The sequence below is a fragment of the Neofelis nebulosa genome, chromosome 4 (assembly GCF_028018385.1).
Source record: "Neofelis nebulosa isolate mNeoNeb1 chromosome 4, mNeoNeb1.pri, whole genome shotgun sequence".
NCBI lineage: Eukaryota > Metazoa > Chordata > Mammalia > Carnivora > Felidae > Neofelis > Neofelis nebulosa.
The window spans coordinates 125239483-125259261 of NC_080785.1; the positions used below are offsets into that span (position 1 = coordinate 125239483).

The following is a 19779-nucleotide window of genomic DNA, read 5'->3' on the forward strand; positions in this document are numbered from 1 at the left end:
ATTTGGGAGATGATCCCAGGGAGCAGGAGAGAAGCAGGGAAAATTAGAAGAAACTACTGTGGGCATCTGGGATTCAGTCTTTCTGAGGACTTCTAAGAAACTGTGTAGAATGTGCCTAATAACTGTCCTTGCAAATGACAGGTGGCCACAGTATTTGTTACTGTTCCTCATACTTCATTGGTTAAGGAATGTACCAGAGGAAAGAGTTACCTATGTGTATGTTCATGCTCGCTTGCTCTCTCTCTCTCTCTCTCTCTCTCTCTCTCTCTTATTAATGGCCAGTATGCAGCATTCATTTATTTGAAATATATTTATTTACTCATTGAATGGCACTGTTCACTAGGCATTTTGAAGATGCTGGGGATATAGCAGTGGTCTAAAAACAAACAGAAATATCTGCCTTAATAAAGTTTCATTCTAGTGTGGAAAGACATTTAGTATAAAGACAAATAAAATATGCAGATATTCATACATGTATAAGAATTCTAGAAAAAAATAAAATAATAAGAGAGGTATAAAGTATTGGTGAAAGAAAATAGTTATTTTCCTTTATATTAATTTGTGTATTGTCATCAAGAAAGGCCTCACTAATTAAGTGACATTTAATAAGGTTAGAGGGAAAGTGACAGGGACATTTAGAGCATGAACATTCTTGGCAAAAGGAAGAGTTATTAGTACAGAGACCCCAACATGTAGTGTCCCTCGCAAAGTGTATAATAACAAAGAAAAACCAAGTGGTTGAAATAAACTTTGCAAACGGGAGACCATTTGGTTGGTTTCATGCAGCCTTTTATTTTAAAAATTAATGTGAATGGGTTGGCAATATTAAAACATTAGGAGATTTATGCATAAAAGTCTTGAAGAACTAGAAGACCTAGCATGAAGGACTAGAGCCAGGCACTGGTTTGTAATTTAATAGGATATGTTTTCTCTCGTTTTCCACAATTACCAACATCTTCTATTACATGTAAGAGTCACTATCCCTTGAAGAATGTTTCACTCACATGTTCGCTTCCTTGTTCTTTCAGGTAGCAGAGTTTTGTGATCCCTAGTTTAAATTCATTAAGAGGCAGAATAATTAAAACCAATTTTGCAGGGACTAGATTTTCAGACTGCTGGCATCAGTAGTCCTTCCTTCCTTCTTATCTTAATTCCTTCCTTCCTTCCTCTCTCTAGTCCTTCCTACTTTAATTCCTTCCTGCCTTCCTACCTTAATTCCTTCCTTCCTTTCTTCCTAAGTAATCTCTACACACAACATGAGGCTTGAACTCACAACCCTGAGATCAAGAGTCACATGCTCTACTGAGCCAGGCAAGCACCCCTCTTCTTAAAAAAATTATTTTCAGAGACTAAGTGTAGCATTTAGCAAAGGAGGAGAACATTTCCACTGTACCATAAATTACTAATTATTAATTGCTAATTAAGTAATTACTAGTCCTCTTGAGGTATATCTCTTATAGAAGTCTGCTTATTCATTTGGATCTTCTTTCTTATGGAACAGACACATTTGAGATTTACTAATTATGGTAAACATAATAGGCATAAATATTTTCCTTGTCAAAAACTTACCATGAAAGCTGTAACTAAGTACAGAAAAGGAAAAGGATGAGAAGCTAAAGCAGTTAAAGAAATCTGTTCAAAATTCAGTGTCAAGTGCTATATAAATTAACGAAATCAAGACAAATAGCAAGAAAACAAAAACATTAATTAAAGCTTGACTTTACCTACATTGAAGGAGGCATATGGTAAGAGAATATTAATGCCATGTGAAACAGTTCACAAAAAAGGCTCACAAAAACAATCAATATACTGATGCCCTACAAAAAGCTAAGTGAAGAAAAAAGATACAGGTACACATCTTCAGTGAGAAGTCCAAGTTTTTCAAAACACAACTGAGGAGATTAATGTCTTCCTCGATTTTCAACTCTTTAATTTCTTGACATCTACTCAGCACAGTGGGTTAAATAAGCACATTGCTGTAGTAAAATACTGTGACATCAATTCACTGCTTTCAGCTTTAAAGAATACATTCATCCCAGAGTCATTAGAAGTTAAAGCCAGAATGACTCAGTTGAGGCCTTTTTAGGAGGGTCAAAGTCCATAAAAAAGACTAGAGAAAAGCAACTGAGGCACAGAGCCTGATGTACTTTGCTGGGATGACATGATTTAGGCTCTGACCAGATGAGGAAGAGAAGTGATAAAGTTAAAACAGATGGCTAGATGGCAAAATGTCCAAAATCAGGGAATGGTGAGGATGTTTGCAAAGGCAAGAGGTTCAGGATTTAAAGGCAGGGGATTACTTATGAGTGAAGGAGAGTTCGTGTTTAAAAAAACACAGTAAAAATGAAACCCCAAATTTCAAGAATACATTTGCAAGCATGAACTGGACAAATCAACAATATAGCTAAAATACTGTATGTTATAATAATCAAAACTATGGATTCTAGAGTTTGTCTGTTTGAGTCAGAAACTTAACAGTTTCACCACTTACTGGCTTGGTGACCTTGGGTAAGTTTCTTAACTTCTTGCCATTTCAGTAATAATAATAAAAATAGACATGTGAGTACAAATAAACAGTTATTACTTCTCAGTGGTCATGGTGGAATGAGATGAGCTAAAGTACAAGAGTTTAGCATAGTGTCTGGCATGGAGTAAGTGACCTATACATGTCAGTATTACTATTACTACCTTTAATTATGTAACAGTTGCAATTAATCTGTTCTATCAAGCTTTCAGTCTATATAGCTATAGAACTCAGCTAATACAGCTTTAAGGGAGCAGTAATTGTGTCCTACTTGCTCCGGATTATATTCTCAGACACTGGAACAAAGCTGGGTCTTTGCAAGGTACTCAGTACCATTATTTGAATGAATTCGTGGATCTGAGTAATGGTGAACCAAAAGTCTTAAATGTAAATATATTCAGGTGTCCCTCTGAAAGGCCTGGAAAGATGCCCACCATGCCAACCTGAAAACTATCAGTGCATGTTGGACTTAGGTTCCATCAACATATGAATTATGTATGTCGGCTGGTAGGCTCATACCTTCCAGAAAATGGAGAAAGCAATAAATAGTATGTTTGAACTCTTTAAAGTCCTTGTCTACTAGTTGACCATGGGCATATGGGAAAAAAATCTCCTGTCTTCTTACTTTCCAGCTCCTGCTAACTATAGGTATATCGAAATGAAAAAGAGAGGACGAAAAAATGGAGTAATATTAACAAAGACACTGAAAGAGCTACCCAAATCGACTTCCATCTGCTGACATCAAAGGAGGTAAGGCTCTAGACTATGTTATCAGTTTTATTGCCCAATATCTCTGTGCAACTGAGCAGTGGGATGAGCAAAAATAACAACTTTCAAACTAAATAATGGCTCAAAGGACTCTAAAAGGACCAGATAGACAGGTGGAAACATCAGTGTCTAGCTCTGGATACTACACCATGGAAAGAGCCACTAAAAGACCATCAGGAAAGCAGATTCAACAGTGTCAGCAAATGCTAGTCATCGTAGCATGCACTCTTACAATTTTATCATGGCCATCGAAAGCGAAGGCCCACTTTTGAATTAGTGTGAAATACAGTAGCGTTTTTAAATCAAAAAGTTTTTAAATGACACTCTACCTGCAAGGCACAACATGAATGATTGCAGTACCAGCAGTTCCCATGGCAACCTCATCTTCAGTTTCTGAGGTCAAAGGAGTTTCAAGTCCAGTATCAAATGAATAGAATCGCTGCTTCTTTTAAGTTTTGTTCAACCTTTAATCTGTGGGAAAGAAGAAACATCACAATGAGATTTGCAGATACTTCTTTTTGTGGTCTCTGCAAATTTGTCTTTATCTGAAAACAAATAAAATTCACTTGTGGAAAAGTACTATTAAAGAAAAGTATGTTAAATTATGGATATGAAACAAATAAGCTTCCTTTCCTTTTCTTCCAAATAATATTTGGACAGAGATGAGCTGACGTGTCCCTGTGGCTACTGAGTGAAAACAAGAATAGTTCTGATTAGATGTGAAACAATCCAAAGGCAGGGGAATGAACTATGTTTCTTTACAAGGTCCTATCTAGTCCCTTATTCTCCAGTCCCTGTTCTTCTTTATTTTCGAAATTAATAATATGCTAAAAAAGTCAGCATGAAGAGTTCAGCTGTCAGTGAACAAGAGAGGGTTAACACTGCTGGACCATGAGGAAAAATTCCCAAGGTTTGGAATGGAATTACATGTGGGAAAATTATAACTACTCTAACAATTTAAACATTTTTTTTCCTTATGTTCTATGTTTCATCTCTAAAATGCAGTAAAATGTGCAGCTCTTCTGCCTACCAAAAAAAAAAAAAATCCTACCAACTATGAGTAGCTGGCAATGAGGTTCTTTTGGAAAAATCCTGAACATGATTTACAACAGTGATTCTTCCATTATCCAGGAATATTAAATTAGGATAACTCTGTAGTAAAGAAAGGCTCCTTGTTCTGTATTCCAAAGGCTACAAATTAAGTAAGTATGAGTGAAGCAGGCGGGCAAACATGGGCACTCTGGAGAACACAGCCAGGTCCTGTATGAAGCTGGAGGGTATTCCTTAGCTCAAGCTAATGGCTAACATATGGTGCACAGACCCAGGATGGCAGGACCTTTTCAAAGAAAATTTGCAAATATTATTGTATTTTGAAAAATCTTCCAAGTTTTAATGTTTATATATTTTTGAAAGGTGGGGGAGAAGCAGAGAGAGAGACACATAAGAGAGAGAGAGAGAGAGAGAAGGGAGGGAGACAAAGAATCTGAAGCAGCTTTCAGGCCTCGAGGTATCAACACAGGGCCCAACACGGGGCTGGAACTCATGAACTTCGAGATCATGACGTGAGTCAAGGTTGGATGCTTAACCGACTGAACCACCCAGATACTTTGAGACTCTCCCAAGTTTTAAATACTGGGAATTAGTTCAAAATATTTTTTTTAAACAATGTGTGAACCAAACAAAGCCAAATCATTGTCAGGTGCCAAAGGTTTGCAACATGACCTTAGAAAACAGAACTCTCTACTGCACTTGCTCTCATGTACCCATCCCTTCTCCCTCTATACTGCCATCCAGCCATGCAGTCGCATATATGGGGCACCCTCTGCTTGCCCAATACTAGGTGAGGCACTTGGACCTGCCAAAATGCGGACAAAAATTCTAGCATCAAGAATCTCTTCCTACTCCAATGAGGGCAGTTGTGCACATTTCAAAAAACTGCAATACAATATGCCATTGGGAAGGAAGGAGGAAACTTTCTGTCCTGGGAGACTTTATAAAAGAGAGGAGCTCCCACTGGGGTTTCAAAGATGAGCATGATGCTTTCTATCTATCAGTTAGTCAAATAAAGGAGAACGCTAGGAAACTGGGAGACTCAAAATCTCTTTACAAGCCTGGCTATAACTAGTTGCATGGTCCTGGGTATGCACCCCATCCTCCCTCCCTCTCAAGATTGTTTCAAGTGATATCTACTTAATAAGTGAGTGAAAACTATATAGTGCCATACAAATGATATTAACAATATGATAAATGTTATGATAAATGTTATGATAAATATGATAAATGATAAAACAATAGATATTATTGTAGCTCCAATATTTTTAATCTGATAATAACCTGGGGCTTCTCATCTCACTCTCAGTCATAAGGAAAACACCGTGAGTAAACACGGGCTCGCATGAAAAAATGGACCAGCACAAGCTCGTTAATCAAGGGCTCTTAGCATTAATTTATACCACATGATCACTGAGAAACCTTTATGTTTACGAGAAAGCTAACAGAAAGTGAAGAACCATCATTAGAGAACTCATCCTTCTTTTGTGCCCTTAAATAGCTAAGTTTCTGATAAAGCTAGACTTAATATGTTGTGAAGACAAAAGGGACTCTTCTGATCTGCTGATGTGGCTGAAAGCAGGCGGCATCTCTAATTGGATATGTTCAGATACTCTTCTGACATGCATGGTGATTAGGCCATTTTAGATAAACAGGATGTGCTGATCAATGAAAACTATTAATGTCTTAAGCAAATGATCAGGGTATTAATAATTAATTTTGTGAGGGAAATGTCATCTCAGACCTGGGGATTGATTTACAATGTTAAGCAGTTTCTTGAAGCAATTAAAATTAGCTTAGAAAATGTACCCAATTTCATGATAAAGATTTAATTCATGATATGATGCTATTTACAGTATGTGTTAAGAGCTGTAGATTTTTAAGGATGAAGGAATTCAGGAATCTTATTGGTATTTATTTACATTGAAGACAGTAAGGTTCACCTTTACCTAATCAGAAATAATGGGGTCATTGACAGTAATTTGTCTAGTGGGTAGTATTAGCCAGAGCACCACGTTTTCTGTATGGAGCTGAAGATTCATGAATCTCATGTGGGACTGTGGTACAGGATACAAAGTTTCATAATTCCAGGGTTTTTTTGCTAAAGCCAGAAAGAAAGCTGCAGGATGAGCCAAGAGTTATGGTGGTAATAGATCTCTCCTGCAGCTCAGAGTTCTCCCTGGTTTATCCTAAGGTGGCTATAGCAAAAGGTAGTATACTCAGCACTAACTTTGAGACCTTGCCCAAGAATTAGACTCGTAAATCCTACAGAGGAAGCCAAACAATGAAAGAGGACTCAGTTGCTTTCTCTGGCTGAGCCGGAAGGAGATTAACTGAGAATTCTCTGGTTATTTTTACATACTGCTAAACAGAGCAAAATGCCTCTAGCCTTCAACCCTTCAAACAATTCTGATACTCTTATACTAACAGTAATACCAAAGACCTCCCTGTAAAGTACTTAAGACAAAAGCAGGATTCAGTTCTCCCTTAAGAGTCCTGGTTTTCAAGAACCTACATGCAGGGTCTGATCATATAATTATTTGATTTAGCACTCTGCTAAATTAAAATTCTGCTGGTATCCAAGTAGCTCTAATTCAGCTCAACAAATAAGGAGATGTGTTTATTGTGAACAGAAATAGTACAAGGTGTTAGGTGTGCAGAGGCAATGGAAGTAAGGCCCTGTCCTCAAGGAGCTCACTGCTGGCTTGACAAGAGAAGGAACTAAACCAGTCATTATAATGCAGTTCAACACACATTATAAGTCTATTAGGTACAAAGTGTTAAGGATGCAAAAGAGTTATCATCTAACTGAATTGTGGGGCAGTGGGGCTAGGGCTTCAAGAAAGCTCTCCAAAGGGCCTCAACAGCTGAACTAAGTTTAAAGGATCAATAAGAGGGAGGAAGGAAATTCTAAGCCAAGGGATAAGGAAAACACACAGGGATGAAGCTGCGAATTTAGAGTTCAAGTTACCACAATACAAGATAATGAAAGCAGCAAAGTCTGAAAAGTCAGTACTGTGCTTTAATCTTGGGCCTCCCATTCCCCAGCTAAGTGGCTCATTTGTAAAATAGTGGCAATAATACCTGTCTTCCAGGCTTACTGGAAGAATTAGTGAGAATTTATGCAAGGCACTGAGTTCAGGTTCTTGACACTTAGCTGCCATCCTTGTTAAAAACAGCCTAGCCCTGCCCAGCCCAGCCTAAGTCAGAGGCCTGATAACCAAACTGCTTGAATGTATACTAAAGAATTTGGACTTGAATCTGAAGGCTAAGAGGATGAGGAGAATGCCTTTAACAAGGAAAAGACCTATAAAAGGTTGATTTAGGAGTATGGGGATTTGCTTTAAATGCAATCCTCAGAAGTATAGAATATCTATTCTACCCCATTTGCTTTTTCTCTTCTGGTCAACAAATTAACTCTCTAATTACTAAGTATACTTCCAATATATAATAAAAATTTCAAGTCCTCATGGCATCAAGACAGACTGGAAAAACACTGGATTTGGAATCAAACACATGGAATTCTTTCATTCTGGTTCATCTCAGTTACCATATTTGGGGAAAGCAATTTAATCTTTGAAAACATTTGTCTATAGATTGGGGATCGTGGCATGAACCCTATCTTTCTCACAAGTATGGTATACAGGTCAAGTGACATATGTTTTGAAAGTGAATATTAGCTATTATTATTATTATTTAGGTGGAGGTTAAAATCCCCCCCCACAAATGAAATTTAAACTTTATGAAGGTAGGGAATCATTGCTTTATTCATTGATATTTAAGAGACACATGAAGAGGCGCCTGGGTGGCTCATTCAGCTAGGTGTCTGACTTCGGTTCAGGTCATGATCTCATGGTTCGTGAGTTCAGGCCCCCACATCAGGCTCTGTGCTGACAGCTCAGAGCCTGGAGCCTACTTTGGATTCTGTGTCTCCTTCTCCCTCTGTCCCTTCCCTGTTTGCACTGTATCTCTCTCTCTCTCTCTCAAAAAATAAACATTAAAAAAAATTTAAAAAAAAAAGAGACATATGGACAGTGCATGGCATAGACTAGGCAGTCAATAGTTGGTATGTAAATAAAAGAACATGTAACTAATATCCTTTGTGGACATCCCATGTGCTTTTACATTCTCTTCTTATTTTAGCCTTCATGAGGACCATGAAGATCAAGCATCACTATCTTCTAAAAAATTATAGCTTTGGCAATTAGATTGTGAGAGGCTGTGGAACTTGGCCAAGGCCAAATGTCTAGAAATCAATACAGCCAGTACTCAAATCTATGTCTTCATACTTAAAGTCCTATGGTTTTTTCTCCCAGTGACAAAAATGTAAATAAACTATGTGTCTTTTAAAGCATGACATAAAGTTCTGATAGTGATTCTTTTCTGACTCTGCTTTTCATTTTGTCCTTCTGCAGAAATGAAGTGAGATACGAGTAAGTAATAGTGCAGAATCTGTGTAACATTCATACAGTAAAGCTTCTGAGCTGAGATCTAGTTAGAAGGCTACATATCACTAGAGCTAATTCACAAACTTCTTACAACAGCACAAATGTGAGTAAGTTCGTTTCCCTCCAAGTATAAGAGCAACATGAACATTTGTTTTCTTACTAATTATTATTTAGAGGGCAGCCATTCTTAAGGCAGGAATTTTAAAAAGGATCGTCCACATTGCCCAGTTGTACAGTTGAGCATTTTTTAACTCTACAATTAGCTAATGAGGGGTGCAGTCAATCACAATGGCGGGGAAGCAGTGAACAAAACTGGAAGCAAGAGAGAAATCTAGCTTCTTTAGAAAGCAATCTGCCAATCAATTCAAGGGAAAATGGCATACAGTCAAATCTTAGTGTTCAATCAGTCAACAGATATTTACTGAGTGCCCATTAATCAAATGGTAATGTGCAGAATGAAAAGAGTCAAGGTCAAGGTCTCTACTCACAAGGGCACAACAACTCAGCAGGTAGAAAAGATTACTGACTGTACAAGTTAGTTTATATGTCAAATGAGTAATACATATAATGCATACTTCCTATGGTTATGGTAGCTGGCCTACAGGTTCTTCTTGGAGAGTGAAAATTCCTATCGTATCACTCAATCGAATTTGCTTACTAGCTTTTCTCCCTGTTTTAGCTTTTTACTCTATGTACTAGAAAAGACACATTTCCATTTCTATGTCCCTGATGCTTTCCCTATTTCTGTGGACACTGCAACAAGTCTCCTTTAGGAATGGTGAAAAAACATATGTTGCATGGTTTCTCTCATTGGATTGCTCATTCCAAAGCATCTCAAAGAACAGACAGGACAGTGTAAAGAAGAAAAAATATAAAGGGGCTGGATAATACATTTAGAAAACCCCACCTAATTACCAAGAGGTAGGCATGCATAAGATGGAATCCCTTATTTAGACTGTACATCACCTATCGGCTGATTTGGACTCTATATCCATTGTAAAACTTCATTAGAGAAGGCCTTGAGGAATAAGAGAGGGTCAGTTAAAGTGGACAATCTTCTTCATTTTTAAAGCCTTTTTTGGACAAAACAATGTCTACCACTTGTGGCAATTCTAACCAGAAATACAATAATTACATTAGAAAGATATCCTTGGAGATAAAAGCCAAGCTAGCCAGTATCTCATCATTGCAGTCACTGAAGGATATATTTTATACACCCTGAGAGACAAGAGACTTCTATACACTAATTTTCAAAATTTTCTTAAGTTTCTTAGAATATATACCAACAATCACTTTCTCCTTATAAAACCTTAATCTACTTTGATGTTGGACCTTTACACATTATTACTTAGGAGACAATTTTCAAAAAACTGAAGTAATCTCAATAATTACAGTGCAGTATTTTAAAAGATCCTTGGATTAAGAGTCAGCATAACTGGCTTATTGGCTCAGTGTTGTACTTAATTGCTTGGCAAATTTCTCCACCAATAAAAGAGGAAGGTGAACTAGATTGCTTGTAAGTAATCTTGAAGCCTTGAAGGCCTGGCTTGCACCATCATATCATAGAACAGTTGTCTATTTGAAAGATAATTACTGAAATGAATGGTAGTCACCATGGCTTTGTCATCATCAAATCTATTTAGAGCATGGCACTATTTCTCAGATTACAGCATGTTCCCATCCCGCAAAGTTGTATGAGATATGCTTTTAAATTCTATGTGTGGTGCTCAAGAATAATAAAATACTTAGGAATAAACCTAACCAAAGAGGTAAAAGACGTGCACTCTGAAAACTATAAAACACTAATGAAAGAAACTGAAAGTGACACAGAGAAATGGAAAGATACCCATGCTCATGGATTGGAAGAACAATGATTATTAAAATGTTTATATCCAAAGTAATGTTCACATACATTTAAGGCAATCCCTATCAAAATACCAGTAGCATTTTTCACAGAACAAAAACAAACAACTCTAAAATTTGTGGAACCACAAAAGACCCCCAAATAACAAAAGTAATCTTGAAAAAAGAAAAGCAAAGCTAGAGGCACCACAATTATGGACTTCAGGTTATCTTACAAAGCTATAGTAATCAAAACAGTATGGTACTGGCATTAAAGTAAACACAAAGATCAATAGGACAGAATAGAAAACCCAGAAATAAGCCCACAACTATATGGTTAATTGATCTTCAACAAACAGGAAAGAATATCTAATGGGATAAGGGCAGTCTCTTCAACAAATGATGCTGGGAAAACTGGATGTGTAAAATAATGAAACTGGACCACTTTTTTTAATGTTTATTTTATTAATTTTGAAAGAGGGAGCATGAGCAGGAGAGAAAGAAGGAGAGAATCCCAAGCAGGCTCTGCACTGCCAGCGCAGAGCCTGACATGGGGCTTGATCTCACAATAATTAAGATCATTACCTGAGCCAAAATCAAGAGTCGGATGCAGAACCGACCGAGCCACCCAAGCACCCTGTAACTGGATCACTTTCTCATACCATACACACATACAAAAAAATTCAAACTGGAGTAAAGACCTCTTGGGACTACATTAAAATAAAAAGCTTCTGCACAACATAGGAAACAATCAATAAAACTAAAAGGCAACCTACAGAATGGGAGAAGATACTTCCAAATGACATATCCAATAAAGGGTTAGTATCCAAAATATAAAAACAACATATACAAACAAGTAAACAGCTGAAAAACAATGGATCCAATTAAAAATAGCAGAAGACTTGAACAGACCTTTCTCCTAAGAAGATATTCAGATGGGCAATAGACATATGAGATGATGCTCATTATCACTTACCATCAGGAAAATACAAACCAAATCTCATCAGGGAATGAGGTATCACTTCACCTCTGTTAAAATGGCTAAAATGAAAAACACATGAAACAACAGATGTTGGTGAGGATTTGGAGAAAGAAGAATACTCGGGCTGTTGATGGGAATGCAAACTGGTTCAACTGCAGAAAACAATATGGGGGTTTCTCAAAAAGTTAAAAATAGAACTACCCTACAATCTAGCAATCGCACTACTGGGTATTTTTCCAAAGAATACGAGCACACTAATTCAAAGAGATACATGCACCCCTATTTTATAGCAGTATTTTTTACAATAGCCAAGATATGGAAGCAGCCCAAGTGTCCACTGATTAGTGAATGGGTAAAGAAGATGTGGCAGATACATACAATGGAATATTAACCTGCCATAAAAATAATGAAATCTTGCCATTTGCAACAAAATGGATGGAACAAGAGAGTATAATGTTAAACAAAATTAAGTCAGCCACAGAAGGACTAATACCATATGATTTCACCAATATTTGGAATTTAAGAAACAAAAGGGCAAACGTGAAAGAGAGAGAGAGAGAGAGATCACGAAACAGACTCTTAATTACAAAGAACAAACTGATGGTAACCAGAGGGGAGAAACCGGTGGGGTGGGGGGGAGGGATGGGGTGCAGAGGGCTTGGATTAAGCAGGTGATGAGAATTAAGGAGTGCAGTTCTGATGCGCACCAGGTGATGTGAGTAAGTGTTGAATCACTATATTGTACAACTAAAACTAATATAACACTAATAAAGCTTCACTTAAACCAAAAACAAACATACAAAATTAAATTCTATGTATGGTGCTATTACTGGAAATTTAATCCTAAGCCACAAATGCATATTCACTGTTCATAGCCTCCACTAAATAATCACTTATTGTGCTGCTGTTCAAGTTTTATTTAATCTTTATTTTTATTAAAGTAATACATAAACATAGCTTAAATACTTATTTCTACTCCCTGGAGGGAACTACTTTCCAGGGAAAACAAGTTATATATATATATATATATATATATATATATATATATATATATATATACACACACACATACATACATATATATCTTAATATTGATTTAACACAAATGTTTAAACTACTCTTTCTTGATTTGGGGGCTTAACGTATTGTTATTTTATGGATAGTGGTAATTCAGCTCTCTTATACAATCAGTCCCAGTGACAGACACAAGTGGACAAACACAGGCATACATACCTGGTTGCAATGTTGTCTGAATTTAGTTATATTATTTAATTTGGTTAACAATTTTTCAATTAAGCCCCAGAGTATACTGCTTTTATTTCCTTTTTTATTACTTGAGATTTTTTTACAGTGAATAATTTCTTCTTTATTTGCTTAGGTTTCCAAGTATCTATCACAAATTTATCCTAAACATTCTACGGTATCTAATACTTTCAATATATTCAAACAAATCTTATAGACCATCAATTTTAATAAATATTATTTACAACATATCAATACTGAACACTTTATAATTCAGTTGAAAAATAAACTAAAATGGTACCTGTCTTCTAGCATGAAAGCCATGTATTCAAAACTGTAATTACATATTCATATATATATGGATAATTGCACAATATACATAATATAAATGGGTAAAATATACATGTTTTATATGTTTGTGAGTTTCCAATATAACATGTGTAGTTAACAAGGAACATAAAAGTCTATGTGCTAAAACTATTAAACAATGTTGGAGGCAATGTAATTGTAGAATATACTATAGAAACTGAGGAAGTAATAAACAATAGATATCATCTACAGAGTATTTATTATGTCTATGTAGTAGTCTCTTATAAATATTAACTCATATCATCTTTAAAAGAACCCTTTAGGGGGTACCTGGGTGGCTCAGTGCTTAAAGTGTCTGACTCTTGATTTTAGCTCAGGTAACGCTCTCATGATTTATGAGTTCAACCCTAGCTTTGGGCTCTGTGCTAACAGTGTGGAGCATCCTTGGGATTCTCTATCTCTCCCTCTCTCTCTGCCCCTCCTGTGCTCTCTCTCTCAAAATGAATAAATAAACATTAAAAAAAAATAAATGAACGCTTTAAGGTGGACAATATTATTTTCATTTTAAGTGTTAAATAAATTGTCCTTTGTTAGAGTTGAATAGTAATAGGGAACAGGATGTGAACTGTGTTTCCCCCAAGTTTACTGAAGTATATTTTGCATATACTGATGTGCATTATTTTAGTGTAAATTTTGATGAGATTTCTAAAATTCATGCAGTCATACACCACCACTACCATGAAGATGTAGGTATCTACAATACCCTTAAAATGAACCCTGAAAGTTTGAGTTCAGAGTATAAATATTTAAGCACTATGTTACAATGCAGGTTTATTAGAATAATAGGCAATTATAGCATGTAAAAAGTATATAGTGTTTTCCTCTTATTTAGACTGCTTCTCAAATATTTCATCCTTCCCTTAGAATGTCATTCCCATATTCATATACTCTCATTACAGTAAAAACAAGAACAAAAGTAGATCATAGCTGAACACAGGGAAATACATGGCAGCTCTCTCCTCCTTCCCATTCCTATGGAAAGCAAACCTAATTGAGTATGGCACTCTTTCCTGCTTAGCCCAAGGGCAGTCCCAGAATCTTTTCAACATAACATTTCAAGTAGACACAACAAAATCAATATGGTTTGCATGTAAAATTAAAAATTTTTTTGCCTTCCCTATGGTGGTTGGAAACATTGGCTTCAGAATTACAAAAGCCAGGTTCAGTTCCCAGTTCTACCATTTAGCTGTTGACCTCAGGCAAGTCATTTAACCTCTGTTGGCCTCATTTTTCTCTTTGGTAAAGTGACAGGGATGATACAGCGTTGTTGAAAGGAATGTAAGAGAAAATCATTATAACTGGATTTTCTTAGAAAAATTTGAGTGTGGGTTTTGAGTAGGTAAACTTGTTGGGAAAAGATAACAAGTGGTGGAAGCTTCTGGCTTTAGGAGGCAATGGATGAAGGAAGCACACTTACCAATGGGGAAAACCACAACCCTTCCTAAGTGGTAGAGGTGAGCATTTGGAGAAAGACTGGGGGAAATGAAACTGCCCAGAGACTTCAGTCTCAGTCTTGCTTTCTGGGTATTGGGAAGTCAACTTTGCAAACTTTTTAAAGGCTCCTACCATCACAGCAGGATAGGTTTTTTAGCAACCATCTCACGTTTGTTTTCCTTCTGCCCACTGGTGTGCTGCAGAGTGCCAATTCTGCTAAATTCCCAAATAAATCACTGTTAATGAAGCATGCTGCACATATAGACAGCAACAGGCATTTTTTAATCACCTAAACTAAAGAAGAGCTAAAGGTAAGCACAAAACACTCTAATACCTAATATATTAGCTGTCAGATTTAAAGTGGCAAGAACCGTATGACTTTCAGAGCTTTTACTTGGATGCACTTAGTGGGTAAGTAAAGCTTACTAGTATATTCATCATTATGCACAGCTTGCCGAATGCTTGGACAGCCAAATCAGATATTCAGTAGCTTGAAAGTGAGTCTGTATCTACTTAACCAGAAGCAGAAATAAGACTGCAAGCATAAATGTACAAATTATGATAAGCTATAAAAATAAAGGGGCTAAAATCTTTTACAATCTCTCCTTTATTCACACATTATTAATTAAACTCCTAGTAACTGACATGCAATATGATACAACAATGAATAAGCCAGAAACAATTTGTTCTTATGAAGCTTATTTTATTCTACAGAAGAGTAAGTAACACAGTACTCTAAGGGTGTTAGAACAGCAGACAACCAGGAAAGTGCACCAGTGTAAGTCAAGAGTATATATATGGTCTTTGGAATCAGACCGAAGTTCAAATCTCAGGTTTTTATATCCAATAACTGAATTGTTCTGTAAAAGTTATTTCTGACCCTTAAATTTTTCATCTACATAATGGAGACATTGTTACTTACTTTATAAGTTTATAGAGAAGTGTATCAGCTAACACATGTAAAACTGTTAACATCATAATAACAATCTTAATAAGGGCTTTGTCTTACCTGAGGGAAACTTAGAAGTTTCTCTATAGTAAGAAGAATCTGTGAGGATGAAACCACCCTCCTGTTCAGTGCTATGAGAGTATATTATAAGTATATTCATAGCTTCCCATCTCATGCAAGGGTAAACTGTGCATTCTAGATCCTGTGCTATTCTTTACATAAATAAATACTATATTAGGACATTTATCTAAAAAAAATTTGTTGAACAGATACAATATTTCAGGCATGGTGCTAGGCACTGGATATCATAATATAGTTGACAAAGTCCCATCTTCATAGAGCTTGCCTTTTAGTGCATTTTCCTGTTTATTTACCCATGAACTCATTTCCTTGAAGAATAGATTACTTTCCTGGGAAGCACACCTCAATATCATTTTCCTTTATTCTGGGACAGCATGCAGATTATAGGATGTTTCTTTATTATTTGAAAAACTCTTTTGAATCCTTATTTGGTATAGAACAGTTTATCAGAAGTCCCTGCATATTAAACAAAACTATTTCAGAAAGCAATCACCTGCATTTGTCTTTTGCACCAAAATCTGTACCTCAGGCATGAAAAATGGTACGCTGATAAAATGACAAGCTGCTTTTCCTCGAGTACTTACTACATGTCAGTTTCTATCTAAGATTTTATATATATTATCTAATCCTCACAATAACTTGAGGAGGTAGATATGTAATAATTCCCATTTGTTAAAGAGGAAATGGAAGCTTGGAGAGGAATGCGAGAGACTTAATTCTTTGGTATTCCTTCTCCTGCTTTCTTATAGACCTATTAAGTGGCCAATTTCCTCTCAGTGTATCATATCAGTGTAGATAGCACTGACGTTCAAAAGGAAAAATAAAGTTTAAAGCTGGTAAGCCTCTTTGAAAAGGTTGTCTTTCTCTGCATTGGTGGGGATACTTAATCATTGGATGCAAACTAATGACTGAATTACAGCATATGGATCCAGAATCATTAGCATGTCACAGGATTATTTTTTAGCTCTTTTTTTTTTTAGCTCTTATATCAGCAATGGAAATTGTGAATGTGACCATTTTTAAAAAGTTTTATGTAACCCTCATCAAAGGGTAGGTTATTCATCCTGTTAGTTTCATAACCAAAATAGGTAGCAAGCGATCAACATGTTCTTTGTTTAATTAGGTTGACTTAGATTGAACTGGGCAAACACTAGTTGGTTCTGAGAAAACCACATTTCAGGTCTGGGCTGTCACATATATAACAGATGTCCTGTAGTTCTGGGTGTGAAATGAGCACAAGCTTCCAATTTACTTTTAGCCATTCTATTTATGTTCTTATTTAAAATGCAATAGAGTGATCATTTCCAAGTATAAAGTGGTTTTTATCTGAGAATCTCCAAAGGACAGTGTATGAATCCTCAGCACACTGGTTGGAATCAAAGTAAGGTTCCTGCATAATGGTTTCTAGGAAGGGAAACTAGAGCATAAAAGAGTAAGGTGACTACACAATATTTAATATGTTAAGAGGAAATACATACATCGTTGTCTAAAGTTAACACTGTGGGGGGTGGGAATACTAATTTTACAGGGGAGAAACTCAGCCGACCCTCTATTAATCAAGTGATCAAGGTTAACATGATCATTGATAAGCCATACTGGCCCAATGGGCCCTTTGCAAGTGGTTCACTGAGAGGGCCACAGTATTCTTCTGTGGTTTCTTTGCCAACAATGCCTAACCTCACTGTAATTGTTAGAAAACATCAGACAGCTTAGTAAGATTTTGAAATCTTCAAGTGTCAAAATCACAAAAGGAAAGCAAAGACTAAGACCCTGAGAAGTGAATACTATAAACCATGTGGGATTCTGGGTTCGATCCTGGAATAGAAACAGTACATTATTAGAAAAACTGATGAACATCAGATAAGGGCTGTTATTTAGTTAACTGTACGGTACCAATGTCAGTTACCTGGTTTGGGTCACTATATAATGGTATGTAAGATGGTCACATTAGGAGAACCAGAGAGAAGGGCATAGAGGAACTCTGTACCAACTTTTTAACTTTTCTGTATGTTTATAATTATTTCAAAATAAGGCCCCAGTTGTATCAATCATGTCTTAGCCTGAGAATTGGATTTTAGAAAAAAAAATGTTTTTTGTTTTTCTAACAGTAAAGCTATCCTCCAAGAAAGAAATGTGCATATTTCATACTCATGTAGATGTTATATTTATGATTTTTTGCGTCATATCTGAGGGAAGTTCAGAGATCATGAAAGTTTGCACACATAAGACACAGTGGTCAGAGTGGGGAGCCTGGGTGGCTCAGTCGGTTAAGCGTCTGACTTCAGCTCAGGTCATGTTCTCACACTCCATGAGTTTGAGCCCCGCGTCAGGCTCTGTGCTGACAGCTCAGAGCCTAGAGCCTGCTTCAGATTCTGTGTCTCCCCCACTCTCTGCCCCTCCCCTGCTCATGCTCTGTCTCTATCTAAAAAAATTATAAAAACATTTAAAAATTAAAAAAAAAAAGACACAATGGTCAGAGGAAAAACTATGTGAAAAAACATTATGTGCATGTCCAGACTGCAATTTATATTGTCACTGTTGTTATTTTGTGTCAATTTAATTAATATTAGACTGCTAAACAGTTAAATTAAGGTAGGAAAAGAACCAGGCTTACCTTGTGTTTCTTAATGATAAAAAAATAATGCCACAATTCTGTACTTCTTATATACTAAAAAGAAAAACAGCATGTAGGTTTTTCCTTTATTTCTCATTGACTATCAATGTGAGCTCTTTGCAATAAAATGTAAGATCTATGTAAAGACAGAAGAAAAATAGGAAAATGGGAATAGCTGTAATGCTATATACATTTTTCATTATATCAAACTCTCCTCTTAAATTAGTAGTCTGGGCATGCTGTTGGTACAAGAAACTATAATTCCAGTTACCTGTGGAAACGAAGAGCTATCTTGTGTTATCTACAAAAGGATTTCTGAGAAGAATTCTAATTACTGACAAATTCAGAGGCTGAGGCTGATTCAGAGATGTGGCAAAGGATGAAAGAAAGATCTAAATAGTTGAAGTTACCTTAAGAAAACTCTATTCCATGGTTTCTATCAAAGTCCATGCCTACACAGTTTAAGTTTTTATTTTATTGCCTCTCAACTCCTCACTAACCACATCTCAGCTATGAGTTTCAGGACAGTATTTTCAAGTGTAGCAAAAAACTTGATGAAATATGTCCTCCCGGTGCTTATGTTTATGTAACTGTAAATATGCATAAACTTTTATCTGACTTTTCCTAGCATCACATTTCAGGCTCGGATTCTATGTCAGGTTGCCTTATGGAAACTCCACCAGAGGGAAACAGAAAAACTCCTTGGGAAACAGCAACCTTGATGAATGGAAAAGAATAACCTGCATAAATACAATGAAATAGTCATCCAAGTATCTAGCTGAGTGCAAGGAAGACAAAATTTCACCAACCAGAAATAAATATTTGTATGTCCTTTAACAGTGTTCTGAGCTTAACAGAATAAGACCTCAAGTGGGGCTCGGGGTGATGTCAATGGATATGCACCAGATTGTAATGTAGACTTTTATCACTTCTACGCTCTGGCATCCATTCCTCCTAAAAGATCCTGCTTTCTCTTAAATTCATACAATTGAGGAATGAGTCTGATAGCCATGATGAGCATGGTAATAGTGGTTAGGGGTAAAAAAATGTACAATAAATGTATGGTTTCTGTCTGGTATTAACATGGCCTGTATGGAAGTCATTCCTTGGTCCAAACCCCTAAACCTTAACAGATGGCTTTGTCCCATCGATTTTAACACCTGATCTTCCATGACAACTGCAGTAGCCCCTAATTAAAAACTCCACACCCTCAGTTTGGATATTAGAAGTTGCATTTCCAAGCAATGTTAAATAGCCAGAATAAAATATATAAGTACTATATAATCCATATATATTATATACACATACATACAGATACAATATCCCAGGGCCCAGCTGTCAACACATAATAATTTGTTCTATAAAAGAAAAAAAATTAAAATAAAGCTTCACCTCTTTTTAAGTGCTTCACTGTGCCAGACAGGATAAAGCAGACATACTTCATATACTGTCATTTAATGAACACAATATTAAACT

At 36.3% G+C, this 19779-nt stretch overlaps 1 protein-coding gene across 8 annotated transcripts in view; it reads right to left on the reverse strand.

Annotated features, from left to right (window-relative positions):
• The window catches only part of CNTN4 (contactin 4), a 914517-nt gene that overhangs the window by 454489 nt on the left and 440249 nt on the right, over positions 1-19779 (reverse strand). For all 8 annotated transcript variants that reach the window (XM_058726189.1, XM_058726188.1, XM_058726182.1 and 5 more), the window contains one exon: positions 3622-3763. In XM_058726189.1, coding sequence (XP_058582172.1) covers positions 3622-3676 — 55 coding nt within the window. In that variant the 5' untranslated portion in view covers positions 3677-3763. The remainder of the gene's footprint in view (positions 1-3621; positions 3764-19779) is intronic.